The sequence below is a fragment of the Struthio camelus genome, chromosome 8, assembly GCF_040807025.1.
Source record: "Struthio camelus isolate bStrCam1 chromosome 8, bStrCam1.hap1, whole genome shotgun sequence".
NCBI classification, from domain to species: Eukaryota; Metazoa; Chordata; class Aves; order Struthioniformes; family Struthionidae; genus Struthio; species Struthio camelus.
In genome coordinates, this window is record NC_090949.1 from 7,542,575 (window position 1) to 7,565,924 (window position 23,350).

The 23,350-nt window shown below is 61.1% G+C and overlaps 2 protein-coding genes across 2 annotated transcripts; both read left to right on the forward strand.

Moving 5' to 3' along the window:
- The first annotated feature begins 814 nt into the window (after nt 1–814).
- LOC138067965 (adenylate cyclase type 10-like) lies at nt 815–13,126 on the forward strand. The gene is made up of 20 exons (XM_068951850.1): nt 815–962; nt 1,373–1,565; nt 2,150–2,236; nt 2,642–2,925; nt 3,300–3,436; nt 3,964–4,089; nt 4,326–4,580; nt 4,974–5,318; nt 5,847–5,898; nt 6,879–7,101; nt 7,487–7,594; nt 7,847–8,025; nt 8,637–8,793; nt 9,241–9,445; nt 9,524–9,620; nt 10,429–10,544; nt 11,195–11,312; nt 11,509–11,704; nt 12,220–12,408; nt 12,948–13,126. The coding sequence occupies exons 1-20, from the start codon at nt 880–882 to the stop codon at nt 13,104–13,106; spliced, it is 3,309 nt and encodes a 1,102-aa protein (XP_068807951.1). The 5' UTR covers nt 815–879; the 3' UTR covers nt 13,107–13,126.
- Nucleotides 13,127–15,299: 2,173 nt separating this feature from the next.
- On the forward strand, nt 15,300–20,472 carry LOC138067974 (adenylate cyclase type 10-like; the record flags this gene model as incomplete). Its single annotated transcript, XM_068951986.1, has 11 exons — nt 15,300–15,393; nt 16,202–16,306; nt 16,891–16,929; nt 17,281–17,424; nt 17,722–17,927; nt 18,227–18,323; nt 18,653–18,741; nt 18,915–19,106; nt 19,348–19,469; nt 19,885–19,961; nt 20,297–20,472. Coding segments are annotated over 11 exons (1,341 nt in total), but the record flags the coding sequence as incomplete, so codon positions are not given.
- Nucleotides 20,473–23,350: the final 2,878 nt, after the last annotated feature.

Here is a 23,350-nt window from a genome sequence, read left to right on the forward strand (position 1 = left end):
TTGTCCTGCGGGGTGCAGCAGTGTGCTAGCCAGCGGCACTGCCTGGCTTCTTGCTCGTGTCTCCGCTTCCTTGGGCTTTGGCCTGTGGCGCTCGAGTCTTGATGCTGTGTGGTGTCCCACTGTGGCCGTTGGGCTTCTTCCTGGCTGCAGCTTTGCTAGTGCTCGTTTGGTGTTTGCGCTCTCTGCTGGGCCAGTGGGAGCGTGGGCAGGATTCGCTCCGGCTCGAAAGAAGAGCGGGTCCCCGGAAGCGCACCCTCAGCTCCACGCGTGGCTCTACGTCCTCCAGCTTCTGCCTACTTCATTGGCTTTTGTTTTTCTCTTCCTCCCGCTAGCATGTTTGGCATGGATGTTACGAAGGAGAGGCCCAGCTCTTCCCCGTTGCTCGGTAGGTGGAGAACGCCTTGGTCTGCTGAAGGCCAATTTGTTGCCGTCGGTACCTGTTAGTTCCGCTCTGGGAACGGAGAAGCTTTTGCGAGGGATGGCGTTGCCTGGCGTGGCCCTAAGGGTTTGGTGCATACCTTGGCTCCTAGCTGGTTGCTGTCTTTGGGGTTGGGCCGCAGCTAGAGGTGGGAAGCAGGGTGAGGCGTGCGCCGGATGCTCCCTGCCGAGCTGCATAGCTAGCGTGGCGGGACCTTTCCAGTGTGCAGTTGCTCACAGCCTCAGGGCTAAAGGGATGGCCGTAGTTGGGATCGGGGAGGAGATTTCCTTGGGTCCGACTGACCCGCTGCGGCGGCGAGAGAGAAGGGTGCCGACAGCTGTTTGCTTTTCAGCTCGCTGCAACGGGTCGCTTTCTTGTTTGCCTTCCCAGGTCGGGAGGAGGAGATTGCCCTCTTTGAAAGTTACTTGAAAGCCTATGTGGATAAGAAAGCAAGCCACATCATGGCGTTTGAGGGCGTGACGGGCTCTGGAAAGAGCCATTTACTTACGGAGCTTGCCTCTTTAGGCCAGGCTGCTGGGCTCAGGTGAGTGTTGCTGACCGGGACCTGTGGAACGCTTTCGCTGCCCAGCCGCTGATGTCCGTGGGCTACTGGAGCCCCTCTGCCCTCTGCCCGGGTGCGTGGCCCTTGGACTGCAGCATCCCTGCAAGGCCTGCAGGAGCTGCTGCTGAGGAGCAGCTGCGTGCCCTCCTGCTGCCTCTTGAGGGAGCTAGAGGTGGCTCCTGGAGCCACTGCTGTTGAGCTTCCTTCTTTGGGCCAGGCCCCAAGCAAAGTAGAGCCCGAGCTCAGTCAGGGCTTTTGGCCGTAGCTGCGGAGCCAAGAGAAGAAACCCAAGTGGCCCTGGATTCCGCCTCTCCCCTAGAGCTTAGTGTGAGAAGCCGGCGGCTGCTTGGGTCCCTCTCTGAATCTCAGTGCCTTTTGCTTCTGCATGGCAGGGTAGTGGCTGTGGAAGCGCTGGAGCTCAACCTGAAGCAGGTCTACTCTGCCATGCACATGGTGCTGGCTGTGGCCATGGGCCTGCAGGCCTGTAAATCGTGCAGTGCCAGAGAGCTCGCCCTGCAGGAAAAGCTCCAAGGGCTGGTGGAAGAGAGCAGCTACTGCCTCCTCAATGTGCCTTTCGTCGTTAAGGTGAGAGCGAGAGGCCTCTGTGGCCGTGGCGAAGGCCTGCTTGTGAGCCGTCCTGTGGCTGTTGTGGTTGGGACACCGTGCTGGGGAGTGGGCTTAGCTCCGTGGTGGGAGTAGCAGGAGGGTAGCACAGGCTGGGCTTCTGTTTGTGGGTCCAAAGAGGGGGGCGAGGGGGCTCCTTGTTAGGGGTGAGTGCAGGTGCCAGGCTGCTGCAGGCAGTTGCCGGTGTCTTGCTCAGCAGCCTGGAAAGGGCATTGCAGAGAGGCTTTGAGAGGGGGTCGATGAGCTGGTGCTGAGTTCACTGGTGCGTGAGCAGCCTGCTCCCTCGCGCGATTGCCACGGCGAGGGAAGAAGCTCTTCTCCCCCCTCATGCCTCCCTGCAAGAGCTCTGCCAGAGACCCTCAGCAGAGGGCCTCCGTTGTAGGCTCCCGGTGACGTGCGCGCTGCGTCTCCTCTCCACTGTGTGGGGGGAGAGGTAAGATGCTGAGGGCAGCAGAGGCGTTTTGCTCGCTTGGACTTGCGTGGTGGGCAGGTGTGCTGAACCGCCCTGAAAGGCTGTTTCTCTGTGACTCTGCTTTTCTGGCCAGTTTCCCCTGTCGGAGAAGGTGTCCAAGATGAGCGGCGCTCAAAGGACAACGGAATTGGGGTTGGTTTTCAAGAAACTGCTACAGAAGGTGAGCCGTTCTCCCCATCCTGGGTCAGAGAAGGAAAGCAAGGCCGCAGGCTGAGGGCTCTGCAGGAGAGTGGTGGGAGCTGGTGGGAGGACAGTGTACCGGAGTCATTGCCCTGCAGAGGCTAAACTCCGCGTGCCATGCCCCCTGATAACTTTGCTCCTGTGAAGTTGGAGGGCATGTGCTCCGGAGGAGGAGGAACGGTGTCTTTCCGCGCCACCGTGCCCGAGGGACCTTAAGAGTCTCGGAGCACGGAAGAGCGGGTGAGATTCCGAACGAAGAGGTAGCTGGGGAGAGGAGAGCGACTTCTGCGCGTCCTCTGTGTGGGGAGAGGCCGGCCAAAGTCTGTCCTGTGGAAGATGCTTGAGAATCCCTCAGAATCCACCCAGACCAACGTGCTTGTTTCAGATCGTTGAAGACGAGCTTGTCCTGTTTGTCATCGACAACGCGCACTACATCGACTCTGCCTCCTGGGCTGTCATGTCGCATGTGCTCAGAGATGTCCCGCTCTTTGTGGTCATGGGCTTTGCTCCTGCTCGCTACGGAAGACAGAGGCTCTGCGAAGCTGCAGCAGACATCATGAAGTTGCAGCAAACGACCCACGTTCATCTGGGAGAGCTGAAAGCTTCAGCTGTTGTGCAGAAAGCCTGCCGGGAGCTGGGAGTTGTCAGCGTGCCCAGGGCCCTAGAGACGTAAGTCCCAGGCGGGGCCTCGGAGCTCTTCGCGAGGGGTTGACCCGCTGCAGAGGGCAGGAGGGAACAAACGTGGTGGGGCAGTGGGGGGCGATTTGTTGCTGGGGCCGAGGCTCTCACTGGTGCCGGAGAGCATCTAGGCTGTTGGGGCCAGGAGAGACGAGGCTTGCAGCTCTGTGCCTTGGGCACTGCGCGCGACTCTTTTCCTGCGCGTTCCAGCAACCGCTGTATCTTCCGGGCAGCTCAGATGCCAAAGGCAGTGGGAGTGCTGGCCTGTTCAAAAGGGAGGTGTAGCTGTGGCAAAGAGGCTGGTCTGAAACGTGTCCCACCTTGCTTTGCCTGTGTCAGTCCCTGCTGGATCTGCTCCTTTCCAGGTTCCTGATGCAGAGAAGCTACGGGATCCCATATTACTGCGAGGAACTGCTGAGCGACCTTAAGCGCCACGACATGCTCTTGTTCCACCTGCTGCGGAAGGGCGAGAAAATGGAGGACAAGTGGGAGAGCCTCTTCAGTAAGCGCCGTTGTGGCTGACGGCCTGGTTGCTGTGGCGCATCTTCCAGAGCGCGTTGTTGCCCTGGGCTTCCCCTGTGAAGTTGGCCCAGGCTGGTGTTGCAGCAGTAGAGGCCTTGGCCTGGCTCAGGCGTGGGCTCCTGCATGCCTTGCTGCTGGGCTAGCCTAAGCACAGGCTGGGGAGTTTGGGTGGCTTTGTGGGGCGAAGCAATGCGGACGGGGCAGAAAATTGCAAAGGAGGGGAAGAGACGCTCCCTGGCACTGAGCTAAGCCCTGGTATTGTCTGGAGGCAGCATGAACGGGGGCGGTTATTGTGGAGCAGGGCGGAGAGTGGCGTGGCTGCAGTGTTCCTTGGGTGCAGCCGCGCGGTGGATTTATGCTGCCACGGAGCGCAGGGCCCAGCTGCTGTAAGACCTGCCCGGGGGGGGATGAATGCTAAAGGGTGGAAGATGGAGGGCAAGCAGGAGGTGACGGCCTGAATCGTCTCCCTTTGAAAATCGCTTTACGCTGCTCTCTTGCTCCGCTCAGCTTCTGTAACGGAGGCTTCCCCTGCCGCAGCCTCCTGGAGCTCCAGCGCGGGGAAGGACCGCAGGGTGTGCACCATCAGGCCTGACGTGAACCTGCAGAGCATCGTGCTTCCCTCCACCTTGAAAGGTGAGGGGCCGAGCCCCGCTGCGGCGGCTGGCGGCTGCACGGAGGTTCTTTCCCGGGGCATGGGCTAGAGAGAGGCTGGGTGTCTGTGTGCCCTGGGTTGCGACTGCCCAAGGGGTTTGGTCCCTAGGAAAGAAGGCTACAAATGTAGCGTCTGGTGTGGGGAAGCTAAGGCAGCCTCGGCAGCCTCAGGCTTGGGAGGGGGCAAGAGAGAGAGAGCTGTGGCTTGTTTTTGACAGGGATTGCGCTGGCTGAGGTGGACAGCATGAAGCCCTCGGAGCGGATGGTCTTGAAGTGCGCAGCCGTCATCGGGCCGACGTTTACCACCGAGCTGCTGTTACGCCTCCTTCCCAGGTGGACCAGGACCAAGATGAACAAGGCGTTGAATGTCCTGGTGAGAGGCAACATCTTGAAGTGGCTGAATGCTGGGAAGGTGCCAGAAGGCAGCAGTGTTCCCACCAAGGGGCCCGCCAGCTCTCTGGAGGAAGAGAGCGGTAAGTGGTGATAATGCGCCCCCGGGAGCGTGGTAGGCGCCTGCTGCTCCCGGCTGTGTGCCTGGCGGGGCTCGCCAGGGCACGCTGCACTGCCCCCTCCGGTGGTGTGTAATGGGCCAAATGGCCGGCCTTGCTTCTGCTGCCAGCAGCCTCGGCAGCTGCTTGCGGGAGTGCAGCTGAAGGCTGTGCGTTGGGAGGGAGAGCGCAGGGCAGTAGCCTGTTGCGCAGGCTGTGCTGGTGTCGGCAAGGCAAACGGGTCCCTTTCACCCTAGTGCTGCGAGGCTCCGAGTGCAGGAGCGCTGGTTTCCTGCCAAGGATCCACGCCAAGGCCTGTCTTTCGTCCCCCGGCTGTGGCCCCAGCTGTGGCTGATGTGACGCCCCGTTGCCTTTCAGGTGCCCAGAAGCGGTGCTTGGGCGAGACCGAGAAGACCGCGAGGCTGCAGTCTGGCGTCCTGACCTTCTGCGCCCCACTGCTGCGGGAGGCTGCCTACGAGCTGTGGCCCAAGGGACAGAGGGTGGCCATGCACCGCAAGTGCGCGGCCTTCCTGGAGAGGCAAGCGCACAAGTGCCAGTGCTGCGGCGGAGGGGACTTTGTGGCCTTCCACCGCTTGGCCCTCGGCAGCGCCCGGGAGGCAGAGAGCTGGGACGACCGTGCCAGCGAACGCTGCTCGTCCAGCTGGGAGGCCTCCCTGCTCAGAAAGGAGGAGTTGAAGAGGGATGAGCTCCGTGCCACTCCGGGTATGCTAGCTGCCGTGCTTTGGAGCCTGGGCCCTCCGCACTGTGCTTGCGCAATTAATGGAAGCGCTGCTCTGTCTCAAGCGCCGTCGGCAGAAGCGTTTTGCTGAAGCCTAGGGATGCTGTCAGCAGAGGGGAGAGGCCTCCCTGAGACTAGCTTAGTCCTCCACTGAGGCCAGCTGCACCAGCAGAGCCATGCTGTGGGCACAGCGTAGAGCCTCTGTGCCCCGGAACGCCCTCCTGCGTTTCCCTGGAATGACCGGAGAGCAGCCCATGTCCTTGCAGTGACAAGAGCCTTGCGGTGCACCCCCCGGCCCCGCAGGCTGAGGCGCCTTTCCTGGTGGGTGTGCTACGCTTGCCCAAAACGTAACAGCCCTGCCGGGAAGGCAGCTCTCGGGGGAAGAGGCCAGGAAGAGAGCTGCCGTCGGTCCCTTTGACTCTGCTCTCCTCCCCTTTCGGATGGAGCATGGCAAGATGCAGCTCTTCCCGCGTGTGAGGTGAGGAAGCGTTTAACTCGTGCTTTGTTTCCAGGTACTGCAAAAGCCCTTCAGAAAGAGAAGAGCTTCTTGGAGGAGACTTTTCGGTGAGGAGAGTAGGTTTTGGTTACGTTGGGAAGTCAGCGGGCTCAGGGTCTGCAGAGGGGGCAAGTGGAGTTTGCAGTTGTGCCTGCTGGCTGTGACTCTAGCTCAGGAAAGAGCTGGCCTGTTGGGTGGGAGCTGGGATGGGGTGGCCCTGGAGATGAGCCTCTTGGAGGAAGCCAGTGGGATCAGGGTGACGATGGTCACGTTAGGGCGGAGCCAGCCCTGCCTTCCTAGCTGTAGGAGAGCAATGTTGCGAGGTGTGCAGGGGCAAAGCAGCCAGCGGGAGCAGGGGGGCTGCTGGAAGGTGGCAGAAAGGCCTGCTTGACTTCCTCCCTGTGGCCAAGAGCAGTGTTGCTCCAGAGCAGGGTCAGCAAAGGCACCAACAGCATCGCGTCCTCGTGGATCTTGTTACCGCTAAAGCCAAAGGAATAGTTTGCTAGGGCTTGAAAGGGGCGATGTTGCTCCTCGCCCCCGTTTTGCCCTGCCTGGCCCCGCTCGCCTTGGGCTCTGGGGCTACGGCGCGCGAGAAGACTGCTCAGCGCGCGCGGGTTGACGTTGCTGCAGTGGAAGAAAACGAATCTTGCGCCCAAGCGCTGTGTTAGTGAGTGGTACTGGCTTGCAGTCAGGGCAGAGCCACAGCTCTCGAGCGAGGAGGGAAGGCAAGAGCGGAAGGGAGGGAGGAGCACAGGGGGAAGACGGAGCAAGGATGGGGGGAGCCAGGCCACTCGGGGGTCGCCCGTGTCAACTGTAATGTGGAACGCTGCTGGGAAACTGTGGTTGTGAATGCGGGGGGCTGAAAGAATAAGCGGCCAGCCCTCTGCACGCCTGGGAAGGCTGTGAAACCCAGCGCTCCCGTATGACGCGCGTGTGCACAGGGCCTTGCTTGTGCTGCGCTAGAATATGCTGTTGGTCTAGGCAGACGGAGCGGTATAGGTGATGCTAGCGTGCGTCGTCTTTCTGCGTGATCTTTGTCTCTGAGTAGAGCGGCAGAGCAGTTTCTGGCCAGGACGGAACGCGTAGCTACGGTGCCCAGCAAGGCCAAAGGGACGCCCGGTGCCGCGTGTGCCTGTGAATGCAGGGCCATTGTGGATTTGGTGCTTGTGCCGCTGGCTCACCACCACATGGCAATGGGCAACGATGGCAGAGCCCTTTATTACCTGCTGGAGTGCGCGGCTGCCTACTTGCACGTCTCCGACAACTACCTGGTGAGTCGCCCTGCTTGCCGGAGCCCACTGCACGAGGAGGCCTCTCAGTTGCCTTGTCCTGGGCAAGCCGATTTTGCCATTGCACTAGGACGTGCCTCTGTGGGGACTTGGGGCTGAACCGCTGGCGTCAGAGCCAGGCTTCTCCCCCCCGTTTGCCTCTCCTGGGGCAAGGGAGGCGGGGCAGAGAAGCAGGACCTTTGCACAAGGCGCACGCGCCAGGAGGTGGTGCGAAGGAGCACTCGTGCCCGTGGGCTGTGTTAGGGTGGGCATCGCCAGGGGCAGATGCGTGCCCTCCTCAGAGAGCTGCTGGAGGCAACTGGGAACGATGGGGCTGGATGCAGGCTCTGCACCGACGCTCACCTGCTCTCTGTGTGCTTGTTCCAAGGCCTTTACGAACCTGAAGAAAGCAGAGGTCGTGAGGAGCTCAGCGGCTGAGAAAGCCGATGTGCTTGCCTGCTTTGAAGAAGCCACCTTCCTGAGCCTGAAAGGGGAGGTAAAGTGCCAGGGAGGTTCTGAGGGCTCTGCTGGCGGGTGGAGTTGGACGCCTTTGTGGGGGGTGGCAGCAGCGGCGATAGGCCTGGCATTTTGAGGCACGGCCGCTACCAGCAGCCTTTCCTGTGAGCGCTTCAGCCTCCGGCCAAAAGCGGTCGAGGCCCTCGGCCTCGGTTCAGGCAGAGACTTGAAATGTGGTGCGTGCTCAGTGGGAGCCCTTTGGGACTGTCTGAAGAAGCCTTCTCCTGTGCAGGTCTGCTACAACATGGGCTGCATGGAGCTGGCAAAGAAGACGCTCAGGAAGGCATTGAGCCTGCTGAAGAGAAAATTGCCCCTCACCTCAGCTGGCGTCGTCTTCCAGTTTCTGCTGGAGAAGTCAGAGCGTGCCTCCCACAGGAAGAACAAAGAGTCCTCCCTTCATCAAGAGGCAGGGTAAGAAGCCGAAGGGAAAGAGAAGGGAAGGAAGAGGCGTTTCCTGCGTGGTGCCGGGCACCTAGGCCCACACCTGCCTAGGCTTAAGCCCAGACTTTCCCTGAGCATAGGTGTTAGCATGGGGAAAGCTGCTGAGGGACCTGGAGGCTCCTGGGTGGGGGGAGCGGGCACGTGTTGCCTTGTGGGGGATGGTGGGGGTGAGAGCAGAGAGATGTTCCCAGGGAGCACAGGCTGCAGAGGAAAGGGAGCCGGCAGGGAGGAGCAGGACGTGGGCATGGAGGGGTAAGTGGAGGGGAGGTGTGAGAAGGAGGAAGCTTGGGGGTTGCAGCCAGGTGCAAGGCTGCCGTAGAACAAGCCTTTCCCTCGCGGTGCCCGGCTTTGCTTCGCCCTCCCTGGGCTGTAGTGCCAACCCGTTCTCGCTAGCAGCGATCTTTCCCCGGTGGTGCTTCTTGGCTCTGCCGCTTCCATGCCTGCAGCCCGGCCTGCATCAGCTGCCGCCCTGCTGGGAGCAGGTGCAGCTGCCTCCTCTGTCGCCCTGCTTCCCCTGGCCCTGCCTGACCTGGCACTGTGTAGCTAGCGGCTGTGGCCCAGCGGTTTCTCTTGTGTGGCAGGAGGGAGAGGCTGCCCTGGCTGTTCCGGCAGAGCCACTGCCTTTCCTTGCTGCGGCAGCTCTTCAGCCTGGAGGGCACTTCCAGCGGCCGGAGGCTGTCGCGCCTGGCAGCGCTCATGAAGGTCAACACGGCCGAGGAGTCTGAGGATGCGAGTCACGTGAGTGCCTCCTCTCTGCGGCAGCAGACGCGTTTCTGACATAGCTCCTTTCCCCTGGCCCGCCTAGAGTACCAGCAGGGTCTGCCCGGGGCGGCAAGAAGAGGCCAAACGCGACGGAGTGGTACCCGTCCCTGAACTTTGCTTTACAAACTTCCAGCAGACGTGCGTTGCTCTTCTTCTTGGTAGTCGCTCTCATGGCGTTTGTTTCACCGTTGTAAGCGTCGGGCTGGTTGTGGCTTTAAGGCAGCACCCCGCTGGGGCCCTCGTCTCGCCACGGCCGCAGTTAGCAGCGGCAGTCCTGAGAACCGTTTGTCGTAGGGGTGAGAGCCCTGAGAGCAGAAGAGAAGAGAGAACCTGGCCGTTGGGTTTCTGCCCTGAGCCGTCTAGGCCAGAGAATCACCCTGGCGACATTCAGTCTTGTACCGTCTCCTGTCTGGACCGTTTTAGATCCTGTTGTCCTACATGGAATATGCGCGGTGCTGCCAGGACCTGGGCTGCCAGGAAGAGTGGCTGCAGTACGGGCGGGCGGCCATCCAGCTTAGCTCTGACGTCGAGCTCTTTGGAGGAGGGGTATTAAAGGCCGCCAAATTTGCCCAGGCCCTGAGCCATCTGAACCTCAGCCTGGGGAATCTGCCCCTCTCTGTCGACGTAGGTACGTACTGCCCCCGCTGCCTGCGAGAAGGCATCTCCGCAGAGGGAGCCTGTGCGAGCCTGCTTGTTTTCTTGGCAGGCTATCGCGCCAAGAGCCTGTGGATGGAGCTGGAGAAGCCCGACCTGGACTGCGAGGTTCTCGCCACGCTCTTTGCGGCGCTCTTTCTGCAGATGAGGTAATGCTGCTGCGGGACAGACTGCTGGTTGCGCAGGGTCGGGGGGCCACCTGAGATCCTTCTTGTGTCATTCTCTGCGCGCAGCAAAGAGGGCTGCTTGGTTTCTTATTGGCTACTCGCTGGCTGTATGGACGCTGGTAAATTAAACAATGCCAAGGACCGTGGCTGGCTGTTGGGGAGCGTGAGTGTGTGCTGTGAAACTGCTGGAACAGTTCCTGGCTCGGTTCTGGCCCTTGCCAGGTAGCGCTTGCCGCAGGCAATTCCCAGGCCTGGTTTAGGAGCGAGCCTAGCGCAGGGAGGCGCTCGTTGTGTTGGGGGCGCTAGCCATGTTTGGTTGGGTGGACGCGGGCCTTTCCATGCCACGCGGCACCGGTGCCCGAGACGGCAGTCGTCCAGGGGGAGGTCTCGAGAGGAGCAGTTTCCGAAGCAAACGCGTCATGTGGGCGAGTGCGGAGGGCAGTGGGGAGCTGTGCGTGCTCTTTGGCCTGCTTTTCCTGACAAAGACTTTGATGGAAAGGTGAGTAGCTCTGCTGCTGGGCCAATGGGAAAGCCCTGGCTTGCATGGGAAGGATGCCTGAGTTTTGCTCCGGGGCTTGCCGTTTGGGCCGGGGTCCCTGAGGCCTTTCTCCGGAGACTTGTTGCCAAAAGATGAACAACTGTCTGATGGAGAACCTCTGATGGCGATGCCAGAAAGAGCAGCGCAGGGAGAGCGGGATGATGGGAAGGGGAGCGGGGAGCGTCCGGAGGTGGTGACTGGGATCCCACCCCGCGGAGAGGCTCCATGGAGGCTCGCTGTGTTCCTCCGCAGGTACCCAGAATGTGAGGAAGTGCTGCGCAGGCTCGAGAAGCAGGTGGCTGCAGAGCACAGCATCATTGGGCAGGCATACTTCTTCTCCTGCTGCTTAGACCTGTTGCTTTACGCTGGTAAGTGCTCAGTGAGGAGGGCCCCAGAGAGCCAGGAGGCTTGCAAAGATGCTTTTTCTCCTGCTACAACACGGACGCCAGAGCCTCCAGCCACGCTTTCACTTCCTGGGCCGAGTCCCGGGCTCTTTGGCTCTGGGTGTGTCTTTGTCTGTCTTTCCTGCCTCCCCTGTCTTTGTTTGCATGTTCTACAGGTGATCCCAGAGTGATTTCAAAATGCTGGCAATTTCCCTCTTTGCTTCCCGTGTTTTGAGATTCCCCTTTCTGAAACCTCTTCCCAGGCTCGCTCTGCTCTGGCTCCTGGGGAGGCGGGCATAGCAGTGCTGGGGGATGTGCCTGACCAGGAGGCATCTAACAGCCTACGCTATGGAGTGGCTGTCGCTTGCTGGTCAATGGCAGCGTGTGTCTGTCAGCGCTCGAAAGCTGCTGAAGAAAAGGGAATAGATATTTGTGTGGCGCTTGACTAGCCCTGAGGAGCTAGGCTAGAACTCCAGCCCTTGCCTTGTTCCTGTTTGGTTTTGCTTGCTCTCTGAGTGGTTTACCTGCCCAGAAATTCTCCAGCTGTGCTTGAGCTTTGTCCTGCTACGAATGCCCGAGGGAAAACAAGGCAGCGGAGGGCGGCACTGCTTCTCTGCGATGCATTTGTATTACAGGCTGGGAGTACAAATCATTTGAAGAGTGCAGGAGCTTCGTTGAGCAGAACGAAGCAAACCACATCCTCAGCTCGCACAACAGCATCCTGCTTGGACTGTATTCGTCCCTGGCTCTTTGGTAAGTTACAGAGGTGCTTAGACTGGCGAGAGGCCCAGGCAGTGGTTCTGGCAGGGGAGGTGGGAGCTCTGGGCCTGTCGTGTCCCCCGTGCCCTGTCCAACAAGGCGGCCGTCGCTGGGGTGTAGAGTACTTGATCAAGTACTCTACAAAACGTGTGTGTGTGTGTGTGTGTGTGTTTCTCTCTGGATGGTGTAGGTTTGGAAGGCTTGGGCAGTGGGCCGAGTTCCAGAAGCCCTTTGAAAAGGCCAAGAGGCTGCTGAAGAGAGCTGACGCCTCCGTTTTGGCCACCCAAGCATGCAGCCGGCTCCTGGAGTGCTACACGCTGGTGCTGCGGAACGACATTGAGCGCAGCTCGGCGAGGGCCCGGGAGAGCCGCAGCAGGGCTCTAAGGGTGAGGGAAGAGGAGGAGGGGGGTGTGCACGCTGTGAGGGGCCTCTAGGGAAAGCTGTGTTGCGAGCAGCAGTGGATTGGCAAGGCCAGGGCGAAGCAGCCGCGCTGGGATGGAGCCAGGCTAGAGGCAGAGTGTGGTAGTGGGTTAGAGAGGAACATGGCAAGAGGCTGCTCCCCCATGGGGCGGCAGCAAGAGGTGGTAGAGAAGGCAGTGAGGTGACGGGGGTCTTCCTGGGCACGTGAGGATTCCCTTGTGGGGATGGGAATGGTCTGCAAGACAGGAGAAGAGACTTGCACAGCCATGAGCTAGCTAGTGAGCCCTGCTGAAATGCCTGCTGCATGTGAGGGCTTATGGCTCGGGAGAGACTTGTGTGGTATCTCAGCCTTGCTAGCTGCGTGCTCCTTGTGCCTTTGCGGCTGCTTTCCCCTTTGGGGAATAGGTGCGGTCCTCAGTGCCGAGCCATCGCCCAGCTCGATGACTTCTGCTGACGTGCCTCTCCGTTGTTCTCTCGGTAGCTTGTGGAAGAGGTTTTTGCTCGGTGCTCTACAAGCCCCGTCTTCTACCCCAGAGCCTACCATCTGAAAGCGTACGTTTTCTGCATGCTGGGTAACAAAGACCAGAGCCTGTTGTGCCTCAGGCAGGGCCTCCAAGCCTGTGAGGCGAATGGCAACCTCCTGGAGAAGACTTGGCTGGAGATGAGCGCTGTAAGTGGATCCTCTTTGCCTCTGAGTTGCTCCCTGGGCAGAGGTTTGGCATGCCCTAGGAGAAGGTGGCGCGGACTGTACTCCGGCAGGTCCACGTAGGGAAAGCCCCCAGCGAGCTTCAGGAGCGTGTGCCGAAAGTCCTTGGCGAGCTGGTAGGGGCTGCTAGCCCTCCTCAGCAGGAGGGCAGTGGCAGCTGCGATGCCCTTCCCTCAGGAGGGGCTGGAAGGACACGCGAGGGAGCAGCAGGCGCTGCAGCGTGCCGCTCCTTCCCAGCATCTCTGCTGGGCTGAGGAGCGGTGGAGTGGAATCTCTGCCTCTCCCTTGAGCCAGCTCTGGGAGCCAGCCTGAACCTGGCTGGAGGAGGTTTCCTTTGCGTTCCCTCTCCTTGCCCTCCCTGATAGGCTTTTGCAGCACGGCAAATTGGGTGATGGGTGGAAGAAGCTACTGCGAGAGGCCTCGCTTGCCTTCCCGGACCGCGCCTGTGGCTCTGGGGACCTCCTGTTCTTCGCGGCTCTCACTTGGGCTTTTGTTTTCCTCAGGAGCGGTGGTTCACTGGCAAGGGCCCCGTGGGAGACTTGTGGCTGGAGACAGCGCCACGTTTTCCCCAGCTGAAGCAAGCAAAGCCTGAAGTCTGTAGCTGCAGGTACCTGCTGAAGCTGCCAGCACGGCCGAGCGAGGATGCTCTTCCAGGGGTTTAAATAAAGAAACACTGCCATCATCTCAGCGTTCTGTATGGAGTCACAGACCACAGCAAGAGGACGCTGAAGGCGTGCCACGAGAGTCTCTGGCCTGTGGTTTATTGGGAAAGCTAGGCGGCGGGGAAGCCACCACCCCCGTTGTTAGTGCTCACAAGAGTCGAGGGCTGTAAAGCAGTGCAAGAAATTCTCTCCCCCTCGCCCTAGTGCAGTTCCCTGTGGCGCTGTGTAAGCGCTTGAGCCGGCTGCAGGAGGAGCTTGGCCCTGGTGTAGGGCCAAGTGGTTGCTGAGGTGGGGAGGGTGGGAGGGTGTTTTTCTGGAAGCGGGACTGGTTTGAAGTGTTCCCTAGTCAGAAAAGTCAACAGCACTAGCGGCCTCATCCTGTTGCCCTCTCTGGTTGATGCGGATGAGAGCTCCTTAGTGGAGAATGGATGTACGTGTGTGCATATAGATGTAGCCAAGAGGGATGCCCCTGTGGGCGAGGGCGCTGCTTGTGCTGGGGTCCGCCCAGCTCCCAGCTGAGCTTGCCTTGGGGAGCAGCCAGCCCTTGCTGCTCACTGGCAAGAGAGAGCGTTGGCCTAGGCGTCGTCACGCTGCTGCGCGCTCTTCCTGAGGAGGCAGAGCAAGCCTGCTCGGTCGGCCTGCATCGTCAGTCTCCCGTACGGGTGACCGCTTTGCCTGCCTCGTGGGAAGGAGGAAGGAGGAAGCGTGTGAGCTGGGCTGGCAAGCAGCGTTCCGAACCTGGGCCTGGCTCGGTGTGTGTGCCTGGCTGTCGCCAGCAGGTTGCAGTTGTGTGTGTTGGGTGCAAGTGACTTGTGCTTGCTTGGGAGACTTTGGTGGGCCCCGAGGCAGCAGGGGGAGCCTTCTGGAGGCAAGAAGAGAGACCATCTTGGTAGCCTCTCTCTGAGGGCTGAGGCAGCAGGAAAGAAGGCAGGCTGGTTTCTGCTGTCAAGTGCTCTGCTGTTTGAGGTCAGCAGCGCAAGGGCACAGGCTTGTCTAAAGCACCTGGTCCCCCAGGCCTGGGAGGGGCTGGTGCTCCCTCGCCTGGCCATTGCCTGAGGGAGAGGCACAGCCCGAGAGGGACACTGGAGGCTGCCTGGGCAAGCAGCCGCTGAGTGTCACCGTGTGGCAGGCACGCCAACTCGTGCAGCTGCTCCTCTGAGCGACTGGGGAGAAGGGCAGCTTTGGCGCGCGCGGAGCGCGGCCTTGGCTGCTAGCCCTCGTCCCCCGTAGAGCCCGGCTCTCCTCAGTGCTGCTGCTTTGGTGGCAGCAGTTGTGTGGCTCGGGGCAGCGGCTAAGGTGGACGGGGAGCTGCCTTTGCCTGCCTGGAGGCAGAGGGCCGTGCGTGAGCCAGGGTGCCCAGCGTGGCTCTGTTTCCCTGGGGCATGCAAGGTTTACAACAGCGTTCTCACTCGGAGCAGGGACCTGGAGCTGCCTCCTGCTGCGGCTTTGGACTTTGTCTTGCCCTCTCTGATACGTCGGTGTGCCGTGGTCCTGGCCCAGCCCTGTCCATCTCCTCCCGGCCTCCCCCAGGAGCCGTGTGGATGGAGGTTGGCTGTGTCCCCCGCTGCCCCCCCGGGAAAGCCCCACTTCTTTTTGCAAAGAAATACAAGTCCTCCGAGCAGCCCCGGAAACGCCCAGCTGCGTGCTGCAGTGGCCGTGCTTTTGGGGAAGCCTGGGCTGCTGGCTGTCAGCACGTCTGTTAGGCCCTTTGCGCTTGGGAACGTGGGAAGCAGCTGCTGTTTCGGCCACGGGTGGAGGTCAGTCGCTGTGCGAGCCTCCTTCAGCTCTGTACGGGAGACAAGTGCGTCGCGCTAGCCACCTCTGAGCAACCGGCTCGGCGTAGGGAGGGAGCGGGGGGCAGCTTCCCGGCAGTTGCTGGGTAAGCGGTGCCTTGCCGAGGCTGTCACTGTTAGCCGGATCAGCGTAGGCGACAGTGGACAGGTAAATGATGACACGCGGACGATGTCACTGTGAGCCGACTGTGACCTCCCCCGGCCCCTTGGTGACAGAGGGCCAGCCGCGCCTCCCAAAGGCCAGTGCGCAACGCTGTGCAGTGGTGTCTGGTCGTCCTCCCTGGTGGGCACGGTGGGTCGTCTTGTACTGAGGTACCGCAGGTACCCCAGGGCGCTGACGATGTCTTGTGCCTGGGAGCGAAGGTCAAAGCACTGCTCAGAACTGGGGGAAGTAGCTGCTTACGTCCCCGACCTGCTTTTGTCTGAGGACTTGAAGCAGGAGAACCGTTGCGTTCAGAACTTCCATGGAGTGCTGCTCTTTGCTGATGTGTCAGGTGGGTCAAAGCGTTATGAAGGGCGGGCACTGAGGAGGAGTCCCCGACCCGAGCCGCTGGGACTTAGCGGGCCTTTTGGAGCCCTGGTCGTCCCGCCTGTGGTAGAGAAGGGGTCAAAGGAGATGTCGTTTGCCGCTGAGGTCTTCCGCTTTGGGGAAGTAGCGCTCGGACGTAGCTGAGGTCACAGCCCGGGGGTGGTCTTTGCTGGCAGCAGCCCTGCGGCCTGCTTGTGGTCAGCCGTCTGCTCAGAGCAGCGTGCGTTAGGGAGCCCTGAGGCTGCCGGAGCAGCAGCTTGGGCCCGCGCTGTTGCCTGCAGTGCTCTCTCTGGAGCTTTGGGGAGGTGTGAGGTGGGCCAGGCTCTGGCTCATGGAGGCCGGGGAGAGGAGGCCTGGCTGCCTTGCCTCCCCCTTGTTAGTCTTTGTCAGGGCCAACTTGGAGGAGCAGCTGCTGCGCAGAGGAGCTGGCTGGCCAGGTGCTGCGTTAGTTGGCCAAGGCCTCGTGGGCTTTCTAGCTCAGGGTGTTGCCTGGCTGTAGGCAAGAGGGGAGGCAGCCGGGGGACGCGCTGGAGGGTGGCAGCCAAGTGCAGGAGCTAGGCGTAACGGGTGGGTGTGAGCATGGGGAAGGCGCCCGTCAGCGAGCGCTCAGAAGCGCGGGTGGAATTAGAGGGCTGTGGCTGCTGTCAGGGGCGCGCCTGGGTTCTCCCGGAGCGTGGTGCTCTTGGCTGGCTGAAAGCGACGTGGAAAGTGCCAGGTCCTTTGGCCCTGTAGACGCGTCCTGATTTCTTTGTGCCTGTGTGTCCCTGTTGCAGGTTTCACTGCTCTGACAGAGAAATTCAGCCAGAGCATCAGCATAGAGCGGGGTGCGGATGAGGTAACGCAAACCCTCAATCGCTACATGGGTGACATTTTGGAGGGTAAGTGCCGTTCTGCAGGACTGTGTGGGATTGGGCCACGACGAGAGGGAGGTGCTGGGCAGCCTGCTGCTGCTGCTGCTGCTGCTGCTGCTGCTGCTGCTGCCGCCGCCGCCTCCTCCTTGCGCGGGCTGGGGGTTCCTATGGGGCTGAGAGCCGCCGAGAGCAGCTGGGCTCTTCTGGCAGGTGCTTTCTGCTCCCCACAAAGACTAAGGAGGTGCCCGCTTTCTCAGCACCCACCCTTGGGCTTGTGGAGTGACCGCTGTTCAGTGATGGAGGAAGATTTTGCTGGTGTTGGGGCGCAGGGGGGAGCGGGGGCATCTAGCCAGTGTTAGTGCCCAAATGAGCTGGGGATGGGGGCGCTGACCAAAGTGTGCGGTGCCTTCCCTGGGGCCTTGTCACAGGGCACAGTAGCGTAGGTCCCAGGGCTGTGGTCCCTGTGAGCAGTGTAGCTGCTACGTTTGCTAAGTTGTGCCCCCAAAGCACCGCTGCTCTTGTGCTGCTGTCTGAGCAGAGCGGCTTGTCCTGCGGCCTTCCTGAAGAAGGCCTAGCTGCAGCTCTTCTTGTGTTTTTGTTTTGGTCTGCAGAGCTGCTGGCTTTTGGTGGAGACATCTTGAAGTTTGCAGGTACGTGTGCGTAAAAGAGACGTGGCCTTGTCTGCTGCAGCTGCAGACGAGTGCGAGGGGAGAGGGGAGACAGAGGCGCGAGCCGGCAGAGCCCCGAGGGGTGGCTCTGCTGGCACGCAGGTGCCCAGGGGGAGCTGCCGTCCCGGGCCCTGGCGGCGTGGCTGCAGTTGTAGCTGGCGGGGCAGAGGGGGAGGTGTGCCTGTGGCCAGGGTGCTGTAGTTGAGGAGGATGCCTTCACCCAAACGCGTTTTCCCTGGCACGCCTGCTGGCTTCCGCTGTCCCGGCCGGTGGGTGCAGGTCAGGGAGCGTCAGGTGTCACGAGAGCCGTCCCTGTCCCCTCGCTTTCCCCAGGGGATGCTGTGCTGGTGCTGTGGAGAACAAAGCACACGCAGCTGAGAGACACCATCAGCCTGGTGCTGCAGTGTAGCCAGCAAATCCAGGAGAAGTACAGGATCCGTGAGACGGACGTGGGTCTGAAGCTCCGACTGAAGATAGGTACGGGGAGTGCTGGATTAGGCTGCTGCGCGTTCTCAGGCAGGCGTTCACGAGCTGCCTGCATGCAAAGTGAGCCGGTGGCTGGCCAACGTGCCGGTGTGGGGCCCCTGATTAGGACCCCCTCCCCGGCCACGATCGATCCTGAATCCATCAAGTGGGACGCCTGCGCTCGAAGCAGTTGAGCGGAAGAGCCTGGCTCCAGGGCTGAGCTTCAAAGTTGGCCTGGGAGGAGCTGAGCTGTGGCGGGCTGTGGAGGTAAAAATGCTCTCTGCATCAGTTGTGCTTGTCTCTCACCAGGGATCTCTGCAGGGCATATGTCCCTCCTGACTGTTGGAGACAAAAAGCAGCAGCACTTCCTGATCCTTGGCCAGGCCGTGGGTGAAGTGTGGCAGGCCCAAAACCTTGCCAATGCAAGTGACGTGATCCTGTCACCCAGCTGCTGGGAGCTCTGTAACCGGAACCAGATCAAGACCAAGAGACTTAAAGGCCAAAGCGCTGTGAAGGTGGGTGGGACGGCCTCTGGAGCAATTCTGAGGGCCTGGGCGTGGACGTGGCTGTGAGGGAGGAAGGTGTGAGAAGGGCGAGGAGACGCGCGTGCAGGGAGTTCTAGGTGTAGAGGTGCTCCCATAGGTGGGGAGCAGTAGCTGCTGGGGAGCAGTTTTGTCTCAGGGTTGTCTCTGGATTCTGCTGGCTGGCTTTGAAGAGGGGGTCAGGAGGCGCTGGAAGAGTTTGCCTCAACGGGTACTGTCCTCTGTGGGTCCTGGAGCTGTCCTCGACGCGTTTTTGTACTGTGTGCCTTTAGGTTACAGGCATGGAACGGATGTCTCTGTCGGAACGCGAAGACATCTTCTCCAAGTTTACCCGAGCCCAGCTGAACTACAGTTCTCCTGAGGCGTCAGGTGAGGCCCGTGTTCATGACGTTCTGTGGCTGCCCAGAAAGGTGGGGGCGGGCTTGTTCAGGGGCCAGCGAGGAACGCCCTCTGCCCTCTCCCCCTTGCAGTTAGCATTTGTGCCTTTGGCCCTGGTGCGCTTCAGCGGAGGCACTCGCTGCTTCCCCCTGCTTCCAGGGGCCTGCTCTGGCTGAGCACCTGCAGGAGGAAGAAATGTGCAACTGGAGGAGACTTTCTCTCCCTGAGTTCCAGTGCCAGCCCCTGCTTTCCAACTGCTTTTCCCTAGGCAGGCTCGTAGTGCCAGCCTGCCAGTGACCGCCTGGATTTTCCTTCCCTAGGCATCCTGAGGCCTGCTGTTTCCCTGGCCCCTCGGCATGCTCTGGGGAAGTTGCTGCGGAAGTACGTCCCCGCATCTGTTCTGAGGAAGGTATGGCCACAGCTGCCGGGAGCTGTGTTTATTTTGCCCCGAGGGGAGGAGTTATTCCTTCCGCTGAGAGCGCGTGCTGCTGCCCACGTGGGGGCTCTTGCTTGGTGTTTGCTGGGGGCAGTCAGCTCTCGGGGAGAGCTGGCTGCTGAAGGTGTCCTGCTCTCGTCTTCCAGATTGATGACAGACAGCCCCTGGACTACTTGTCCGAGCTACGGCCGGTCACCTGCCTCTTTGTCAAGCTGCAGTTTGCTGCCGATGTCAACTTAACGCAGATCTGCAAGGCTATCCAGGACAGCAGCGTGATGATGCTGGAGATCATCCGTCCTCACAAGGGCGAGATCAACAAAATCTCCATGTTTGATAAAGTGAGTGTGGGGGAGGAGCCCACCCCGCAAAAGTGTGGGCAGCAAACGAGAGGGCAGTGGCGCTCTCGGTCTACTGAGCAGCGGGGAAAGGAGAAGCAGCTCTGCCTCGGCGCTGGGATCAGCACCCTCTGGCTGGGGGTTGCCCTGAAGCTCTGCTGCTCTCGGCAGCGGCTCGACTCGCACGGCACGAGCCGTTTGCCGTAGGCGCTGTCCCAAGCTGTGCTGCCGCTGTCCTTGGCAGGGCTGCACGTTCCTGTGCGTGTTTGGACTCCCTGGAGAGAAGCTGCCCGACGAAAGCGTTCACGCCTTGGAAAGCGCTGTTCAAATCTCCAAGGCGTGCTCCTCGAGGCCTAGGAAAATCGAGTGAGTGGGGAGGCGCGTTGCCTGGGACTGCGCGGGGGAAGGAGGGAGGGATGGTTTCTCAGCGAGACGTGCCCTCTAGCTTGGCCTCCTCTGTCCCTGGGAGGAAGGAGACAGTGCCCTGAGAGGTGCCCTTCTTGCCCGCGCCGAGGAGGCGTGCTGAGGCTGGCTGGAGTCAGGGACTTTCCGCCCGTCACAGCTGTGAGGCCTTAGGGGAAGGGTTGAAAACTGCCTGGCTGCTCTCGGGAGCCCCTTTCACCTGGGGGCGTTACGCTGCGGAGCTCTGCAGGTCCCCGAGGTCTGCCCTGCCAGGGCGGGAGGTGGTGCGAGGGGAGCCGGGTGAAGGGGTGAAGGTAGGTGGGCAGGCAGGCCTGTGCGCGGGCGCTGCTGAACGCCTGTCGCTCTCCGTGTGTGTCAGGGCCGTGTCTGTCGGGGTTACCAGCGGGACGGTGTTCTGCGGAGTCGTAGGCCATCGCGTGAGGCACGAATACACAGGTACGAGGTGTTTGGCTGAGGAGCGGGTGGCTGGGCTGGGTCTGTTCAGCCGGAGCAGCGTGTCAAAGGAAGAGGCAGAGCGGCAGGGAACACCCTGTTGCCCGTACGTGCTGGGCTGGGACGAGGCCTTGGCCTGTGTCCTGTGGGGAATGAGGGAGGCAGAGCGGGCGCCGCTGCGGTGCGGGGGACCAGGCTCAGAGCCTTGTTGTTCCTGCTGGTTGTGCTGCCAACGGTTTGGGGCTTGCCTGTGCTGGAGGCGATGCAGCCGTTGGCGGTGAAGGGTGGAGCGGGTTGGTTTCATAGGTACGTGAATGCGTGCTCTCTCTCTGCGGCAGTCATTGGCCAGAAGGTGAATCTGGCAGCCCGGCTGATGGAGCACTACCCTGGGCTGGTGTCCTGTGACGCAGCGACGTACGCAGCCTCTAGGCTGCCCCGATGGTGCTTCGAGGAGCTGCCGGAGGCAAAGATGAAGGGGGTTGTCGATCCTGGCCCCGTGTATCAATACCTGGGGGTGTCGGCGAAGTCGTGAGTGTCCTGTTTGAGCGGGCTGGTTGGGGGCAGGGTGGCACACAGGGTCCAGTCTTGGTCCGCAAAGAGGAGTTGTGCAGAGCTGGCCCCCGCCCACCCCTCCCATCGCTGGGGCTGAGAAGATGGAAAGGCAGAGCACGGGTACGCTTTTGGCCTGCCTACGCTGGTGCCTCCTGCTGTAAGGAGACGGGGAGTGATGCCGGAGGGGTGGAGAAGGCTTTTAGGTGTCCGTAGGCACAGAGGGGCCTTGCAGCCCCGGTCCAAACGGCTTCCAGCTGTGCTTTCTGCCCTGTGCTTGCTCCATTGCGCGCAAGACTAACGCAGTGGCAATTCTGCCCCAGGGAGGTTTTCTCCCAGCTGCTTCCGAGCATGACGCTCCCGGAAAGCTTTTGGTCAGGCCAGGACTCAGTTCCTGAGTGCCTCCTGGTGAAAGTTCAGGTGTTCCCCTGGGCCAGGGTTTGGCATCCTCTTTGGAGGCCGTTTGGAACGTTGACGTTGCCGTCCCCTTGCAACTTCAGAAAAACTCGAGCCCAAGGTGCCTGGTGCTTGGCGCCTTGGCCCAAGAAGTGACCCTTGTCGTCCTGTTGCACGTCGTGGCTTGAAGTGTTTTTTCTTGCCCGTCTTTGCCTTGACAGCAGCTGTTGCAGGGCCCCGCTTCTCGAAAGCGCTGCCTGTGAGCAAAGGCCAGGGAAGCAGTAGGCAGGACCAGAGACTTGTTTGGCTTGTCCTGCGGGGTGCAGCAGTGTGCTAGCCAGCGGCACTGCCTGGCTTCTTGCTCGTGTCTCCGCTTCCTTGGGCTTTGGCCTGTGGCGCTCGAGTCTTGATGCTGTGTGGTGTCCCACTGTGGCCGTTGGGCTTCTTCCTGGCTGCAGCTTTGCTAGTGCTCGTTTGGTGTTTGCGCTCTCTGCTGGGCCAGTGGGAGCGTGGGCAGGATTCGCTCCGGCTCGAAAGAAGAGCGGGTCCCCGGAAGCGCACCCTCAGCTCCACGCGTGGCTCTACGTCCTCCAGCTTCTGCCTACTTCATTGGCTTTTGTTTTTCTCTTCCTCCCGCTAGCATGTTTGGCATGGATGTTACGAAGGAGAGGCCCAGCTCTTCCCCGTTGCTCGGTAGGTGGAGAACGCCTTGGTCTGCTGAAGGCCAATTTGTTGCCGTCGGTACCTGTTAGTTCCGCTCTGGGAACGGAGAAGCTTTTGCGAGGGATGGCGTTGCCTGGCGTGGCCCTAAGGGTTTGGTGCATACCTTGGCTCCTAGCTGGTTGCTGTCTTTGGGGTTGGGCCGCAGCTAGAGGTGGGAAGCAGGGTGAGGCGTGCGCCGGATGCTCCCTGCCGAGCTGCATAGCTAGCGTGGCGGGACCTTTCCAGTGTGCAGTTGCTCACAGCCTCAGGGCTAAAGGGATGGCCGTAGTTGGGATCGGGGAGGAGATTTCCTTGGGTCCGACTGACCCGCTGCGGCGGCGAGAGAGAAGGGTGCCGACGGCTGTTTGCTTTTCAGCTCGCTGCAACGGGTCACTTTCTTGTTTGCCTTCCCAGGTCGGGAGGAGGAGATTGCCCTCTTTGAAAGTTACTTGAAAGCCTATGTGGATAAGAAAGCAAGCCACATCATGGCGTTTGAGGGCGTGACGGGCTCTGGAAAGAGCCATTTACTTACGGAGCTTGCCTCTTTAGGCCAGGCTGCTGGGCTCAGGTGAGTGTTGCTGACCGGGACCTGTGGAACGCTTTCGCTGCCCAGCCGCTGATGTCCGTGGGCTACTGGAGCCCCTCTGCCCTCTGCCCGGGTGCGTGGCCCTTGGACTGCAGCATCCCTGCAAGGCCTGCAGGAGCTGCTGCTGAGGAGCAGCTGCGTGCCCTCCTGCTGCCTCTTGAGGGAGCTAGAGGTGGCTCCTGGAGCCACTGCTGTTGAGCTTCCTTCTTTGGGCCAGGCCCCAAGCAAAGTAGAGCCCGAGCTCAGTCAGGGCTTTTGGCCGTAGCTGCGGAGCCAAGAGAAGAAACCCAAGTGGCCCTGGATTCCGCCTCTCCCCTAGAGCTTAGTGTGAGAAGCCGGCGGCTGCTTGGGTCCCTCTCTGAATCTCAGTGCCTTTTGCTTCTGCATGGCAGGGTAGTGGCTGTGGAAGCGCTGGAGCTCAACCTGAAGCAGGTCTACTCTGCCATGCACATGGTGCTGGCTGTGGCCATGGGCCTGCAGGCCTGTAAATCGTGCAGTGCCAGAGAGCTCGCCCTGCAGGAAAAGCTCCAAGGGCTGGTGGAAGAGAGCAGCTACTGCCTCCTCAATGTGCCTTTCGTTGTTAAGGTGAGAGCGAGAGGCCTCTGTGGCCGTGGCGAAGGCCTGCTTGTGAGCCGTCCTGTGGCTGTTGTGGTTGGGACACCGTGCTGGGGAGTGGGCTTAGCTCCGTGGTGGGAGTAGCAGGAGGGTAGCACAGGCTGGGCTTCTGTTTGTGGGTCCAAAGAGGGGGGCGAGGGGGCTCCTTGTTAGGGGTGAGTGCAGGTGCCAGGCTGCTGCAGGCAGTTGCCGGTGTCTTGCTCAGCAGCCTGGAAAGGGCATTGCAGAGAGGCTTTGAGAGGGGGCCGATGAGCTGGTGCTGAGTTCACTGGTGCGTGAGCAGCCTGCTCCCTCGCGCGATTGCCACGGCGAGGGAAGAAGCTCTTCTCCCCCCTCATGCCTCCCTGCAAGAGCTCTGCCAGAGACCCTCAGCAGAGGGCCTCCGTTGTAGGCTCCCGGTGACGTGCGCGCTGCGTCTCCTCTCCACTGTGTGGGGGGAGAGGTAAGATGCTGAGGGCAGCAGAGGCGTTTTGCTCGCTTGGACTTGCGTGGTGGGCAGGTGTGCTGAACCGCCCTGAAAGGCTGTTTCTCTGTGACTCTGCTT